The 16,610-nt window shown below is 37.2% G+C and overlaps 3 protein-coding genes across 3 annotated transcripts; all 3 read left to right on the forward strand.

Annotated features, from left to right (window-relative positions):
• Window positions 1-1,198: 1,198 nt before the first annotated feature.
• LOC128373293 (ovarian cancer G-protein coupled receptor 1-like) lies at window positions 1,199-4,345 on the forward strand. The gene is made up of 3 exons (XM_053333582.1): window positions 1,199-1,321; window positions 2,085-2,269; window positions 3,829-4,345. The coding sequence occupies exons 1-3, from the start codon at window positions 1,199-1,201 to the stop codon at window positions 4,343-4,345; spliced, it is 825 nt and encodes a 274-aa protein (XP_053189557.1).
• A 3,939-nt stretch (window positions 4,346-8,284) lies between these two features.
• Window positions 8,285-9,967, forward strand: LOC128373294 (G-protein coupled receptor 4-like). Its single transcript, XM_053333583.1, has 4 exons — window positions 8,285-8,440; window positions 9,176-9,360; window positions 9,497-9,845; window positions 9,944-9,967. The coding sequence occupies exons 1-4, from the start codon at window positions 8,285-8,287 to the stop codon at window positions 9,965-9,967; spliced, it is 714 nt and encodes a 237-aa protein (XP_053189558.1).
• Window positions 9,968-12,223: 2,256 nt separating this feature from the next.
• Window positions 12,224-16,092, forward strand: LOC128373295 (mas-related G-protein coupled receptor member B4-like). Its single transcript, XM_053333584.1, has 4 exons — window positions 12,224-12,345; window positions 12,730-12,781; window positions 15,251-15,429; window positions 15,537-16,092. Exons 1-4 carry the CDS (start codon window positions 12,224-12,226, stop codon window positions 16,090-16,092), a joined length of 909 nt encoding a protein of 302 aa, XP_053189559.1.
• Window positions 16,093-16,610: the final 518 nt, after the last annotated feature.

Below are 16,610 nucleotides of genomic sequence, written 5' to 3' on the forward strand. Positions count from 1 at the left end.
ACAACTTACTTTTCTTCTGTCTCTCTGCCAAGTGAGTAGGACAGTTGCTTGCTCTGTTTGTTTCTGTCAGTGGACAGTACATGAAACAGGTGTATCTGTGCGTTCTAGCCTATGCTTAATCCCCAGTCGACAAACCAGGCACTGATTCCCATTGCTCCTTGCAGAACGAGGGAGAGGAGTTATTCATGTTGTGATCTGTGTGCCTCACACTTAGCCTCTAACTTTGAATCCAGATAGGAAGCAAGACAGACTTTTGGACGTCTCTGTTAACAAAACCAGCCATCTTTCAGCAGGGACAGCGGCCGGTCTTCACCAAGCTGATCGAAAGAATACATTTACTGAACCAAAACAGTTTTCATGTTGGATCCACAGTTTGTATTTATTGATTCAAGGATTTCATTTCCCTGCTGTCTGTAACAAGTGAGAGGAATCTGCCTGTAGTGAAACAGGCTAGATCACAGGCAGACTGGGAGGCTTGATCATTCAATGTAAGGTGTACTATATCTTATTATATCTCTAAGAACCTCTTGTTGTTTGTTCATCACTCCAGAATCAAAACTAAAGGTGACTGTGCCTTTAAAATTGAGGCTCCTACATTATGGAACTGTCTCCTACTGGATTTAGGATCTGTGTAGTCAAATATCTACTTTACCTATTTAATTTATTGATCTTATAGTCTTTTTTATATATTACTATGTCTTTTGTCTTCCATTGTGAAGGACATTTCTTTTTTTCCTTTTTGTTGAATTCTACATACACATAGATAAGCTTAATTAGTAAAACCAAAATGCATTTTCATAGAAAAACCACAGGAAGTTATTGGTTACGAAACCATTATGCGGAAATGCACACAGCGGATATATTCTGCACACTGGCTTGATGCAGAGGACAGAAAACAGACACCAGCATACAGAAATCATTCAGGTTGTGGTCCTGCAGCTTTTAAAGGTACATTTACTACATTTAACACTTTATTGTTGATTAACAGACCAGTTCAGAGGTATTGGTACATGTAAGTACTTAATACAAGAAAACTGAAACAGTCATTAAGAGCAATATACAGTTTTACGCATTTTTTTGTATGTAATGTTTAATGTTTTGGGGTTGCTGTTTTTATACTCTACAGTCTTTGTGTGTGTTTGTGTGTGTGTGTGTGTGTGTGTGTATTCCTCTTTATAACCTCATAGGTCTCCGAAGAATGGAGGAACAGTACAGCAACAACACGTTCCAGAAAACGATTGAGGAACGTGTTGTGTTTTGGATCGTCATCGTCATCTGTCTTCCTTTGATCATACTGGCCATCTACTATCTGTATTCTCTGGTGCGTACATTATACTGAATATTATATAGTGATGGATCTTAATAGATTTTGGAGTTAAAGGACTTGGTTGGCAATTTTCTATGTTGTTCTTATTTTCAGCAAAATCAATCCTGATACATCTTCCTCTGTGCTGTAGACCTCAGTTGTTACCAAAAACCATTAAGAACATGTAAATGAACAGCCGCACTGGAAGATATGTTCTTTTGTTCCTGGTTACTGTAACTTATTTAGGATCAAGATAAAACAGATTTGGATACATGCACACATGCTTGGTGGTTTGGCTCTGCACATTTGTTGCTGTTAGTTTCAAATGTAATTGTACAGGTGCCCTTTAATAAACCCTCTTTTGAACATCTTGGTCTGATCAATATGAGGAATTCTCAACAACAGAACTCAAAGTAGATCATAGATGGGATAATTTTTAACTTTTTTGAAGTTTTTTATATAGGGATCAATCAATAGACTTTAATGATCAGGGGTTTAATGATCAGGTTTTTATAGTATTTATTATTATTATTATTTAGTAGTATTATTATGACTGATACGGTTAGTTACCATGTGTGTTACTTTTTGATTTAAAACAACCTTTTTGTTCATTTGTAATAACTCATTATTGTACACAAACAGTCATTTGAATTAATCAAATAATTTCAAGATGTTGCCCAATCCTAAAATTCCATTTACACAATATTCAGAGACACGACTAAGTTCAGAGCAGCATGTTTACAATTGAAGTGCTTTTTCTATTCATGTTCTCCTGCAGATACGTGATGATCACGTTGCTCCAATCTACGTCATCAACCTTCTCATCTCTGACCTTATTCAGCTCTGTTGCATGGCCATATTGTTGGGAGAACCCAAGCGTCTTCTGTTCTTCATCAGCATGTTAATTTACCTCATTGGTCTAATGGCCAGTGTCGGCTTCATGGTCTGTATTTCCCTGGAAAGGTAACTATCTGTTTTCTTATTATGTGTGTATTGCTAGGGTTGTCACTTTTTCAAAAATGTTTGAACAAAATTGTAAAGACCTGCAATTAATGTATTAATATGAATGTCGCTGACACCAGACTGAGTGTGCTGAATAATATGCAGTCAAATGAGGTTGTACATTTGGCGCTGCTCTGCTCTTCTGTGTTGCCTCCACCTCCACTGGCTCAGTGGGTTGGTTAGCTAGCATGTTTTACAGAGTGGACTAATAGCCTGATATTTGATCCTGACTTTGAACCCAAAATACTTCCACATGCATCTCTTCAGATGGTTTAGTGTTGTAGTTGTTCATTAAAGCTCTGCTCACTATTATCCTCCATGAAAAAACAACCGCATATTAACAGTACCTTAGTGCATTGATAGATTGATTTCACCCCTAGAGTCTAGACTGTGGCAATAAAAGTGGAGTCACACAGGTATTCATTAGTGCAAGAGTAAATTTAATCAAACATAATAGTGAAAATTAACAGGAAACAACAGCTAGGTAGGGTTAGTCTGTAAAACCAGTCATCTAGGAAGTGGATGAGTGAGTGTGTGTGTGTGTGTGTGTGTGTGTGTGTGTGTGTGTGTGTGTGTGTGTGTGTGTTTGTGAGACAAGATAAATGAACCAAGAAAGCAATGCAGGAGTGTGTTGGGGAGAGGAGAGCCTGGCACACCGGGTCCAGGATTACCAAATAAACCAGGTTTATTTCATTAGTCTGGCTCATTTTCCAGCAGATTCGGTTCCATAAAACAAACTCAACATAGTTCAAACTCAGTTACCATGGCAACTTATGCTGGCAAACTAACCTGGTCCAGGCTAATTGTCAGGCTTAGTCTGAAAGATAAAGATCACATAAAGTCGACTTAATAATATAAATATATATATACACACATATATATAGTTAACTTAATACTCATATATATATACATTCATACATAGCCCTGAAGTCGAGTACATAGTCAACTTAATTATATATATGTGTATGTATTTGTGTCTGTGTGTGTTTATAATATTGAACATTGAGGCCTGACAGAATAACAGCCTCATAAATATTGAACAACTGCAAAAATATTTGGATAAGAGATGTACTATTTAAATCCATGCTTTTAACTGGTAGGAAGCGCTGTTTTAAAGGTATTGGTTATTGATAGGTACATTTAAAATAATGTCATAAAAGTAAACTAAGCTGTGTTTAGTGGATGCATGTCTAGGCGTTTCTCTTTTTCTGTTAATTGATTAAGGTCCAGTAACAACCTCAACCCATGCACTATTTCTCTGTTAGTCAAGGCCTGCCCCTATGGAACGGACCCCAGGTGTCTGCAGACACAACACAGCAGTGACAAGAGCAGCAAAGCAGAGGAACTGTCACAACCCCACATTCAAAATAATGTTCAAATTTCAAATAAGAAGTGACAGCCCTAGTACTTACATGTGTTTGATCATTAAATCTCAATATATTTCTGAAGCATCCTTGAGATCCTGATTATACTGGAACTGATGATATTAAGATGATCTGTGTTTCTATCTTGTATTCCAGGTATTTGCTCATCGCCTGGCCTCTGTGGTACCGCTTCAGAAGAACCATGAAGGTCTCAGTGGTGGTCTGTGTTGTGGTCTGGGTCTTAGCTTCGGTCATTATCTGTTCTGTCGTATTCATTGGCGATAGTCTCAAGCCCATTGCAGTAATCCTTCTCCTCCCCTTCCCTGTGCTCATCTTCTCTGTGGTTGGGATCTTTAAAGGCCTGTCTGCTGCCATCTCTGTGTCCTCTGAGGAAAAACGACGAATTGTTGGAGCTACAATTCTGGTGTTGATAAATTACACACTGCTGTTCCTGCCTTTCATAATCTCTGGCATAACACTAGGTATTACTATGAATTACCTTTTTGTATTAATCTACTTCAATCCTCTTGGAGACTTGGTTCTGTATATTTTCATGAGAAAAGGGGCCATAGACAAGATTTTAGCCTCAGTGTGTTGTTGCAGGATGGAAACACAGCAGCAGCAGATCATTGCTGTAAATGATAATAACATGACGGCAGTCAGCTCTGTGTAGGCAGAGAGAAATTCAGGGAAATAGAAAGGAAAGGGGACAAGAGAGTCACTGATATACAATAAGACACCTGACGGTCAATTAAAAACAAATGCTTCTGTAGAAGCTCTGTCTCTTTAAAATTAAGTAGGGAGAGGAAGCTAACAGAGTAAAGAAAGGGAGCAATTCAGAGAAATAGGAAGGAAAAGGTACAAGATGGTCACTGATATACAAAAAGACATCTGACAGTCAGTTAAAAAAAAACAAAAAACAGGTTTCTGTAGAAGGGATCTACATCCAGGACAGATTGCAGATCATTATTTTACATGTGTGAGGCTGTGGCTGCTTTTACATTTATTCAAGCTCATGCTAGAGATGTAGACAAGAGATCAGGCATGTTGTACAAAGATGCTTTTTATTCGTAATTATGATTTTTGTATTTCTGTTTTTATTTTGGTTTTTACTTATTCATATACTTTCTGTGTGTGTGTTTTACTCATTTGCATTGATTTTTATATTCATATGTGTAATATGTGCTTTGTTATCTGAAACCTTTGTCTTCTTGCTGTGACTTAAATTACTGTATTTTATGGGTGTGCAACACGTTTTTGAAAAGTGAGATTGAAATAAAATTGTTATTGCTTTCAAGTTTCCAAATTGCAGTATTCAAATGGCAACATGGTTTGGCGCTATAGATAAATAATGATTGATTGATTGATTGATTGATTTGTTGATTTTGTTGAATGGTGTTTGTAGTATTTGCAGTATTCAAAGCCTCCTCCCCAACTTTGTGATTAAGAGAGACAGAGAGAGAGAGAGAGAAAGAGAGGTTGAGTGAGCTATAGTGTGAATAAAAAGAGTGAGCAACACTGAGGAGAACAAAACAAGACGAGGACAGATGTAACCTGGTCACTATGCTTCGAGTCCTGACCTCACATCCTATGAGCTGTTATTAGCTTGGGGCTACACACCTACTGCCGGGGTTGTAATATGAAAATAATAATTTACAGGCAGACGAAAGAGTCTCTGCAGATACATGAACTTAATAAGCTTTTGCTCTTTATTTCCAATCTATTTATTTAATGATATTATTTGTGAAGGCATCCTCACTTTACTTTTAGTGTTTAAAACACACAAACATAGGCAAACAGTATGCAATATATATTTATCTAGAAAAACTCAATATCTGATAACAAGTTTGTATGTGTCAAATATTGACCTTAACATTAAACTTACAGGAAGCAGAGTCACATGTGTCACATTGCTAGGGAAGTAGCAAATGTTATTATGCAACATCCTAAAATTAAGATTAAAACGGAAGATAAAGTGTTGCAAGCATGAAGCTCTGAAGACACGACTGACCCCAACCCTAACCCTAACCAGGCAGAGTGTTTTATTCTTATCGTCTTTTTATTTTTTATTGTGAAGCACTTTGTGATGTGTTAGTTACACTATATTCATGCTTGCTTACCCTTTTTCCTTTTTGTCGGATTCCTCATACACATAGATAAGCTTACTTAGTAAGTGTAAAAAAAAAAGAGAGATAGAAAAAAAAGTAGAGAGGACATTGGTTATCAAGTAACCACCATGATATGTATCAAATACAGATGTAGATTATCTGTCCACATACACCAAACACACAGCGGATATATTGTGCACACTTGCTGGATGCAGAGGACAGAAACAGACATCAGCATACAGAAGTCATTCAGTCCTGCAGCTTTCAAAGGTAAATTTGCTACATTTATCTCTTTATTGTTTTTAACAGACAGTTCAGAGGTATTGGTGCACGCACATGTAGAGTCAGAAAGGTGATGTGTTCACTTACTACTGAAGAGCATTTACACAATGATGCTATCACTTTGCTAAGAAATATATATGTATATACTGTATCTGACATTTGACTGAATCTTTGAAATTAGTTACTATGTTAACTGCAAATTTCTGTGTGTAATGTTGTGTAATGTTTTGAGTTTGCTGTATTTGTGCTGTGCAGTCTTCGTGGTTATCACTGATAGTACATGTTATCTTGATGTTTCTTAGCATCCAGCGATGCTAATGAGAATTTATTAATTAATTCAACATCCCCCTGAATCAGTCCCTGGCACTTCTTATATAACGCCATCAGAGTTTCTCCACTGTTTCAGAGCAGCTGCCGGTACTCATCAGGACCCCAACAGCTAACTCTCCAACACCAGAGGTAGACACCACAGTGTTTCAGTCAATGGCATGCCACTCTTCAGTATTGCCTTATATCTGTGGACAAATTCATTTGGTGTTTTAATTAGGGAGAAAATAAAACAAAATTAAAGCTGCAAGCATCATTGAATGGGGCCTTACACCCCCATGCACCCCCATCACGGGCACATAGAAGTTTTCATACTCATATCTGGGCTCTTATCGAATATTGAGAGAATGTCTTAAAGAACATTTCCTGTGTCCAGAAATGTGGCACTTGTGAACACCCACTTAGTATGTATCATGCTGTATATAATGTAGAGAACACATGTAAATGTCATGTAAATCGGATGATGTTTACATGAGGCTGACTTTCTGTCCAGTAGCTGGCACAACGACTATGACTCAATATATGACTCAGTTCAGGACAGGACCCTCATCATGTGTGAGCAATTTGGTACTTATTGGACAATGTATGCTGGAGTTATAAAAACGTCCTGTTTGATGGCAAAACATCAAAATTTGGGACATCGCCACGCCCACCGGGTACAATGGATAGGAAAGATTTTTATGGACTTAAGACATCAATCAGATATTTAGGGTAAGGGTTAGGTCACTCAGACATTTATTTGTTGTACTAAAACAAGATGAAGATAGAAAAAACAAATGTCAAAGTCAGGTAGATCAGACGTGGTAAACAGAGTCAGAAAGATTCAAATCATATGAATAGACAGTATGTAGCAGAGGTAATGGCAAAAAATCACAAAGACTCTGCCAGATGAGAACAGTAGTTATGAAGGTGTCAATCCTTTGTTCCAAAGTTTAGGTGTAACGGCTGGTGAGTGTGGACCCAGTTGCAGGAAGGGGAAGCGAGGCAGAGGTACAAAGTCCAGTAAGGCAAGTTCTTTAATCCAAAGAGGAGGCAGGTGGTCATACACGAAAAGGCTAGCAGGAATCAGGCAAACAAAACAGGCAAGGAGCAGGCAGAAAATCTGAGGTCAAAAAACAAACCGGTCTTACACAAAGAAACAAACATGAACAACATGAGAAAGCAAGTACACAGGGTAACAAAGACAATCTGGCCCGGAAGACATGGTGGGCCGGGGTTATGTACACACACAGGGAGGCAAGACACAGGTGAAACAAATAGGTAATCAATTAAGGTGGGAAGAAGAACAAAGAGGGGAAGTAAAACTGACAGCACAGTGGAAGACTAGACTTTCAAAATAAAACAGGAAATGTACAACACAAATAACAACATAAAATACAGAGTCTGACATTAGGTTTTACTTAAGTGTATTTTGAGGCTGCATATAAACATTTAGCTGGATACATATAGTATTAAAAGGCAGGTTATCGATGTTTGCAAATCAGTATAACAAGCCACTATTGAAATTTGGAAAGCAAATTTAGACATCCAACTTATTGTTTACACTTATGCGTGTGTCGCTTACATCATTTTTTACATGTTGAAGGCAGACAGAGAGGTTGTTGCTAAGTAATAGTTCTAATAGTCTATTTAACCTAGATGGATAAAAATGCAGTCGTACAGTCTGCCTTCATCTTACCAGATAGTGACCCCGATTCCATGTGTGGGAAATAAGGTTATAACCCATTTACAACTGTTAATTAATGGTTTATGAAGAGTTTACAAGCTAATTAATAACCCTCACCAATTTACCGTATATCCTTATAAATCCTTTATTAGGATAATCTTATTGTAAAATAGTACCTATAACTTTTATAAACTTTATTCCTCTATATAACCTGATAGGTCTCTGAAGAATGGAAGATCTGTACAGCAACAACACGTTACAGAACAACAGCTCTTATGATTCTGAGGTATTAAAGCTCTCAACTGAGCTATATATTGTGTGTTGGATCGTCATCGTCATCTGTCTTCCTTTGATCATACTGGCCATCTACTATCTGTATTCTCTGGTGCGTACATTATATCAGATATTTATGTTTTTGTCTGTCAGTGAAATGATCTTATTTTGGGGTTAAAGGACTTGGCTGACATTTTTTACATTTGTCTCATTTTCAGCAAAAAGCGCCAAATCAGCAATAAATTGATCCCACCTACAATTATGGTGTGTGTATCCAAAACGGATATATCTTAGTATATTTTCCTCAGCGCAGTAGACCTCTGCTGTTGTCCAAAAGCTATCAAGGACATGTCAATGAGTAGTCACACTAGATGATATGTTGTTTTGTTCCTGGTTACTGTAGCTTATTCAGGATCACAATAAACGTAGATGTGGATACATGCACACATGCTTGGTGTTTTTGCTCTGCACATAAGATTTGTTAGCAATAAGAAAAATGTAATGTTGTCAAATCCTTTGATGGCAGATGTCAAATGTGGGAGTATTTCATAAATAAGTAATTCAAGTAACTGTTAGTTGTGAACCTAATTGTAAAGGCCTGTTCGTCAACCCTCTATTGAACAGATATCTTGGTCTGATCAATATGAATTATCAACAACAGAACTTGGCATGATTTTGAACTTTGATTAACTTGTGGATACACACACTGCTTTATAATTTGTTTTGGGGAGAAATTGTTTTAAAAAGTCCATGAACACAACATTCAGAAACATGACTAAATTTAGAACAGCATGTGTACAACTCAAGTGTTTTTCTTTGTTTTTTTTTTACTGATCTTCACCTGCAGGTGCAACATAATCATGTTGCTCCGATCTACGTCATCAACCTCCTCATCTCTGACCTTCTTCAGCTGTGTTGCATGGCGATGTGGTTGGGAAAACCCAACAATGTTGTGGTCAGAATCACCCTCTTCATTCACGGCATTAGTCTTATGGCCAGTGTTGGCTTCATGGTCTGTACTTCCCTGGAAAGGTAAATATCTGTTTTCCCATTATATGTGTACTTGCATGTGTCTGATCATTACTTTAATATATTTCTGAATCATCATTGAGGTCTTGATTATACTGGATGATATTCAGATGATCTATGTTTCTATCTTGTATTACAGGTATTTGCTCATCGCCTGGCCTCTGTGGTACCGCTTCAGACGACCCATGAAGGTCTCAGTGGTGGTCTGTGTCGTCGTCTGGGTCTTAGCTTTGGTCATTATCTGTTTTGCCATTTTCTGTGCTGGTGAGACCATGCTCATTGAAATCATCCTTCTCCTCCCCTTCCCCGTGCTCATCTTCTCTGTGGCTGGTGTCTTTAAAGGCCTGTCTGCTGCCATCTCTGTGTCCTCTGAGGAAAAACGACGAATTGTTGGAGCTACGATTCTGGTGTTACTTAATTACACACTGATGTTCCTGCCTTACATAATTTGTGGCATAACAAAAAATTATACTTCGACTATCCCTGCTGTACTCATCTGCTTCAGTCCTCTTGGAGACGTATTTCTATATGTTTTCATGAGAAAATGGGCCATAGACAAGATTTTAGCCTCTCTGTGTTGTTCTAGGACGGACACGCAGAACAGGAATAGCAGCAGATCGTCACTGTAAATGATAATAGCATGTAGACAGTCAGCTCTGTGTAGACAGAGCTAACGGAGTAAAAGAAGAGAGAAATTCAGGGACAAGATGGTGACTGACATACAATAAGACACCTGACAGTCAATAAAAACAAAGTTTCTGGAGCAACTCTGTCTCTTAAAAAATGACCTCATATACCCCTCACTTTCAACAGCAAATGTATTTTTTATATTGTATTATTTATACAAGTTGGTTAAAGGATGATTCCAGTTCATTTCAATTTGGCATTGGGGTTGTGCTTGCTTTGCACTCCTCAGCTTTATTATAGAGATTCAGGGAAACAAGAACTCACTCAAAGCTTTCCAAAAAAACATGTTTTTTTACACCGTTCATTTCTTGTCTTCATGAAAATAAACACAGAAAATAATTACATGTTGCATCCATTACAGCTAACTGTATATATGCTGCAGTATGGCTGCACCACAGTTTTGCTCCGTCCACTGGCTGGTGTCCTACCCCACCAGGAGCATTACAGCAGCGAGCGGAGCAAAGCTACTGATCAGCAAATGATCAACTCTGGTGACTGACCCAGGGGAAATTAGCCTTGACATTCATGAGGCTGTGACTGTCTTTACATTTATTCAAGCTCATGCTTAAGAGATAGACAAGAGATCAGGCATGTAGTATAAAGCTGCTTTTTATTCTTAATTGTGATTTTTCTATTGCTGTTTTTATTTTGGTTTTCATTTATTCATTTACTTTTATTCATTCGGTTTTTTTTTACATGCATATCTGTTATACTTGCTTTGTTTACTGACACCTTGTCTTTTCCCCCCCAATGACTTTCATTATTTTACTGTATGTTATTTGTGCACTTTTGTAAATCTGTTTGTGAAAAGTGTTATATAAATAAAGTTATTATTGCTTTCAAGTTTCCAAATTGCCATACCAAAATTGTAAGATGCCAACTGTGCAGTTTTAATGGATTACCTACATACTGTCATCCCTCACACAGCATGTTACGTCTAATGTGCTCATACATGTAAAAAAAGACCTGGTGGGCATTTAACATTTAACATCATCACACAGCATACAGTTATTGTCAAAGTTGCTGTGGATATATATATATATATATATAACAGTATGAGGTACATTTCATTTCACAACCTCTCCCCCCTTTTTTTTATTACAGTAGTGCATAAAGAATTAGGTTAAAATGAGGTACAGAAATTAAGAAAATACTAAAGGTAAAATGTGTGTTCCTGCAGACAAGTGCATAAAAATAGAAACGCAAACAATCATGCAAAAAACAAATATGCAAACTGAATATAGCCAGCTTTGAACAAGAGATTTACAGTAGAGTGTGGTCAAACCAGACGCAATTTACATTTTATTAGTTTTTGTCTCTCATCCATGAAATACAAGTGAGTCTGTTTGTTTGAGTGCAATAAGGGCATGAATCATTGTACCATTCTAAAACATATTGTCCTGTCATTGATTCTGCATTACTACATATTATGCCTAGATAAAATTACATGAATTGTATGCATACAGGAAGTTGTATATCATGCATCATCAGTATATATGTACAGTAGGCATTTTGCTTTACATCTCTACATGCAGAAATTGTAGATACATAATGTTTCTGACTTCATATTTCTGTTTGAATTCTGTTTCAAATGGAAGAAAAGCTATGTTTCCAGGAAGGTATCATCACTCCAGCAGCTGTAGTGGTCAGAAACAATGGCTGTATTTACTACAGCTGGATCAGGCTTTGCTACTCAGAATTTTCCTCAAGCAGAGTAAAACTATTTATATTATATATAATAATATAAGGACATCATCTTTAGCCTGGTATTCAGCTCCTCCATGTCAGAAACCTCAATACATTTCTGAATCAATCAAATTTCTGAAGTTATTAATTCTCCATCCTGATATTCACTTCAAATCAATACACACACACACACACACACACACACACACACACACACACACACACACACACACACACACACACACAAGGACCAAGTATGATCATATGGGATTTATTAACTAACAATACAATAAACAATCAATAAAAGATAAATATAATTCATGAACAAAACAAGAAGAATAAACAGATGACTATATGTTATATGTTCTAATGAATGGAAAGATGATGATGAATCTTGATGAATGATATTAAAAAGGGGATTAAAGGAAATTAATACTTGAACACACCAGCCCGATTAAATGAAAGATGGTTTAGTCAGCCTGATTTTCAGAAGATGAACCGCCAGCTGTCCGTGGTTTGGGATTTTGGTGGAGTTCAGTGGGATGCGATCTCGTCGGGATCCGAGGGTCCCGAATACCGATCAGCTTGCCTGGGTGGCTGCTCGTTCCTGATCAGGTCTCTGGAGGGCCACACATCCCACACATGCCCCTAAGGTTCAACTATGATCATTTTAGAGGACGTCATTGTTGTTAGAGGTAATGTGTTATTTCATTATGTACTTCTCAATCATATACAGTCTCCTCCCAGTATCATGCAGAGGTGTAGAGTAATAAATAAGCAGCACACTCAATCTCCAGAATTCATCAGACATTTAATAGCATATAAATCTAAAACAACTTACAAAACATCCTTAAACTAGACGATGTTATAGTTGCTTATATCAGCTGTTCTGATGTAATATTCATGTTAATGCCTGCCCATTTTTTTCTCCCCTTGTTAGATGACATAATAAGGAAGCTGCTCAACATACTGTATATATCGTGGTCTATTTAACTGCAGGAAACATAACACCACACCACACTGCATACAGAAGGTCCTGCAGCTTTCAAAGGTAAATTTTTTTATGGCACATTACTTTAAAAACAAAAGTACGAGTGTTTATTTATTGGTAACTCTGGTCAATGGATATATATATATAATAACAGTTACTTTAAAACCAAAACCTGTTACATTTGATTATGTTTTTTGGTCTTCTGTTAATTACAATTTTAGTGTGTAACAAATAAATGAAAATAAAAACATGTAAAAGTGACAACAAGATAAAGAAAATGAGAAAATACAATGAGTCAAATACAGCTGTGTTACATTCTGTATTACAACAATAGCATAGAGATATTGCTAATGTCACTCTACAGATTAGACAAGTGCATATAAAGAGACAAGCAGACAAATGCAAAGTGAATGCCGCCAGCTTTGAATAATAGATTTATAGTACAGTGTGGTTAAGCCAGACGCTATTTACTTTTCATTTGTCTTTGTGTCTCTCATCCATGAAACACAGTTTTGATGAGCAGAGGATTCGTTGTATGTCATTTATTTTGTTGTAATGCACTTTGAACGGCATTTCTTGCATGAATGGATTAATCATTATTTCCATTCTAAAACATATTAAGCTGTTATTGATTCTGCATTATTATATAGTGTGCACATATACTAATTTGTATTTTATGTGTAATTATATGCATTATTTGAATACAGTATTTTCTAAGTCATTTATTGTCAATATGTATGGACAGTAGACATTTAGCTCTACATGTCAGAAACTGTAGATACGTCATTTTCTGACTTGATACAACTGTTTGATTTCTGGTTTTAAAGGGAAAAAAGCGACCTGCTCTCAGGTCTGATCCTGCTGAGGAATGGACGATTTTTTGTGCAACATCACCTCACCTAACAGCACTAATAATGACGGCAGGATGCTGATAGACACACAGCTTTTATTTTATGTCTCTTTGGTCGTCATCATCATCAGCCTTCCTTTGACCATACTGGCCATCTATGCTCTGTATTCCCAGGTGAGTGTAATAACTGAGATTAATGCATTTGTAACTGGTATGTCTGTCTGTATGCAATCTCAGACACCAGTAAGGGGTTAAATTTTGGGAAGAATGCATCTCACCAAAATGTCAATACATTTGTTGAAAACACCAGAAAGTAGTTCCAGAGGAGGAGTTTAACCCTTATATTGTCATTGAATTTTGGGGCTTTTAATTCAACATAATCAAACCTTTTTTTGTTAAAATACTCAGTAGATCTTTACTTCATCCACATTGCAAGTAATATAAACAACACATATGTTAAATTTGTTCCATTTACCTTTTGTTAAATCACATTTATGAATAGTAATATCTCTCGTTTTTTGTTTATTTTTTTAATTAAAATGCAACAAAATAAGAAAATGCATCATAAAGCAGGCATAACTAGAAAATAATCAACAAATGTACAAATGATCCTTTATTTGTACATTTATACTAGTCTTTGTACTAGTACAAATGTACAAATGAAGGATCATTTGTACATTTGTTGATTTTTCCAAAACTAGTGTTTTATTTGAATTTTATTAGAAATTTAACTTAACATCTGTCTGAACAACACATTAGCCCCATTTAACACAGCCATTTTCATACCAGACTTTACCATACAAAAGGTGCAGAGGCTGGTCCTGAGGCTTTTTTATGCTTCTGAGCTGGCTGATGCTCATCCTCCTCTTCCAACTCAGTGTCAGACTTTTTCAGAGATGTGATCGTCACACTCTGAAACTTCATCCTCTGTGTCGCCATCTAAACCTTCTCTCTCTTCCAAAATCAATTGTAAGGTAGTCTGAACAGAGAATCTATATTTATAGTGGAATATTTATATTGTCAGGTCCCCAAGATTGGTTCCCGCAAGACAGAGGGTGAAATGTGTGGGAATGTGGGTGCAGATAGTGTTGGGTACTCCAATTTTACAACAATGTTGCAACCTTGTGCGGGAGCAGGTGCACCCACAGTGTGCACCTGTTCCCGCACTCTCTCTCTCACTCACTCACTCACTCACTCACTCACTCACTCACTCACTCACTCACTCACTCACACTCTCTCTCTCTCTCTCTCTCTCACACACACACACACACACACATACCAGTTCCACCCTTTCTAAAGCAGTCGGTCCTCAAGGGAAAAATCGGTCCCCACAGGTTAGTATGTCAGGTTGCGGTCCCCACGAGGATAGAAAAACAAACACACACACACACACACACACACACACACACACACACACACACACACAGAGGAGGAAGGGAAAATGAGGGTACACTGGATCTTTTACACACTTTCACTAGACCTGGGTCCAGTGAACCCAATGTAATATAAATGTGAAGGGGGGGGGGGATCATCGAAAATGTTTTCCAATGAATATTAGTTTGAAAAAAATATTATTTGTCTCATTTTTCTTAAGCTAAAAACTGAAAATGAGTCCCACAGACCGAGTACCTTATAGGGGTTAAAACATGTTTATATTTACCAATGTTCATATGTTGCAGGTGCATAATAATAATATAACTCCCATCTTCGTCATCAACGTTTTCATTGCCGACCTCATCCAGATATGCAGCATGATCATTTTTGTGGCCAACGTCAATGCCTTCTTCATCAAACTCTTGGTGCATTCTTATGGTCTGATTGCCAGTGTTGGCTTCATGGTGTGTGTCGCCATGGAAAGGTAGTTATCTGTCTTTCCAGCATTATTTAGACACATTCTCACAGTCTCACAGAATACACTGAATCTGATTATATCCAGATTAACTCTTTGTCTGTATTATATTACAGGTATTTGATCATCGTCTGGCCACTTTGGTACCACTGCAATCGGAGCATCAAGGCATCTGTGTTGGTCTGTGTTGTGATCTGGATTATTTCTATCACTGGCTTCCCTATTTTCTTCTCCGTATTTCCTTTTGTCATCAGAGCCATTTCATTCTTCATCTTTCTGTTCCTCCCCTTCCCCCTGCTCATCTTCTTCCTGGCTGAGACCCTCAAATCGCTGTCTGCTGCCATCTCAGTCTCCCCTGAGGAAAAACGAAGGATTGTGGGAACTATGGTTCTGGTGCTGCTTAATTATATAATGTTGTTCGTCCACACAGTCATTCTGGTCCTGAGAGTAGAAAGTGTTGCCCTTTACGTCAGCATTGGCGTTTCGATTCATATAAGCCCTCTTGTGGAAATGGTCTTGTATATCTTCAGCAGTAAAGGAGCCACAGACAGTCTGCTGGCCTGCCGGTGTTGTTGCACAATGGGCAAAAGGTGTATGAGCGTCTTGGCAGAGCAAGAGGGGGAGAATAAAAATGTAAAAAGTGAAGGAGCAAAGGCAAGAAATGAAAACTAAGGAGGTAAATGAGACTCTTTTGATAGTACTAGCAATTGCACATTGGACAGTAAGTTATCATGTTTTTGTCTTATAATGTTATCAGTTTATTGATTATAGCTGCAGAAGATGTTTGTGTGTGTGTTGCTATGATAAGGACTGCATTGGAACTGCACAATAATAATAATTTATATTGTAAACTATACTTGTATTCAGTGTGTTATATGAATAACTGTGCATAATATGTTATTATTACATTAATTAGTGTTTTCACTGCATTATTACTAATCTAGTTTTCTATGTATTACTGATGTTCAACAGCAGTAGATTAACAATAAGCCATCTCATTATGTTTATTTTCTTCAGTTAGCAGTAAAGATCACTTGATTAAGTGGTGGATTAACTGACACCCTGGATTGTGTGAGTACAAAGATTCCTTACCTGATTCAGAGATATTTTTTAATAACTATCTGATTTATAGTTTCTAACCATCTGACACATAAAAGATCCAAAAAGGATACAAGCAAAGACGATTTCTC

The sequence above is a fragment of the Scomber japonicus genome, chromosome 14, assembly GCF_027409825.1.
Source record: "Scomber japonicus isolate fScoJap1 chromosome 14, fScoJap1.pri, whole genome shotgun sequence".
Taxonomy (NCBI): Eukaryota; Metazoa; Chordata; class Actinopteri; order Scombriformes; family Scombridae; genus Scomber; species Scomber japonicus.

What these genes read in the sequence shown, in the direction of transcription:
- LOC128373293 (XM_053333582.1), top strand. Translation starts at nt 1,199, where the DNA reads ATGGAGGAACAGTACAGCAACAACACGTTCCAGAAAACGATTGAGGAA. An exon ending in TCTACTATCTGTATTCTCTG is followed by an intron (nt 1,322 to 2,084) that starts GTGCGTACATTA and finishes GTTCTCCTGCAG; the next exon opens with ATACGTGATGATCACGTTGC. An exon ending in GTCTGTATTTCCCTGGAAAG is followed by an intron (nt 2,270 to 3,828) that starts GTAACTATCTGT and finishes CTTGTATTCCAG; the next exon opens with GTATTTGCTCATCGCCTGGC.
- LOC128373294 (XM_053333583.1), top strand. Translation starts at nt 8,285, where the DNA reads ATGGAAGATCTGTACAGCAACAACACGTTACAGAACAACAGCTCTTAT. An exon ending in TCTACTATCTGTATTCTCTG is followed by an intron (nt 8,441 to 9,175) that starts GTGCGTACATTA and finishes CTTCACCTGCAG; the next exon opens with GTGCAACATAATCATGTTGC. An exon ending in GTCTGTACTTCCCTGGAAAG is followed by an intron (nt 9,361 to 9,496) that starts GTAAATATCTGT and finishes CTTGTATTACAG; the next exon opens with GTATTTGCTCATCGCCTGGC.
- LOC128373295 (XM_053333584.1), top strand. Translation starts at nt 12,224, where the DNA reads ATGAACCGCCAGCTGTCCGTGGTTTGGGATTTTGGTGGAGTTCAGTGG. An exon ending in GGCTGCTCGTTCCTGATCAG is followed by an intron (nt 12,346 to 12,729) that starts GTCTCTGGAGGG and finishes ATTTAACTGCAG; the next exon opens with GAAACATAACACCACACCAC. An exon ending in GTGTGTGTCGCCATGGAAAG is followed by an intron (nt 15,430 to 15,536) that starts GTAGTTATCTGT and finishes ATTATATTACAG; the next exon opens with GTATTTGATCATCGTCTGGC.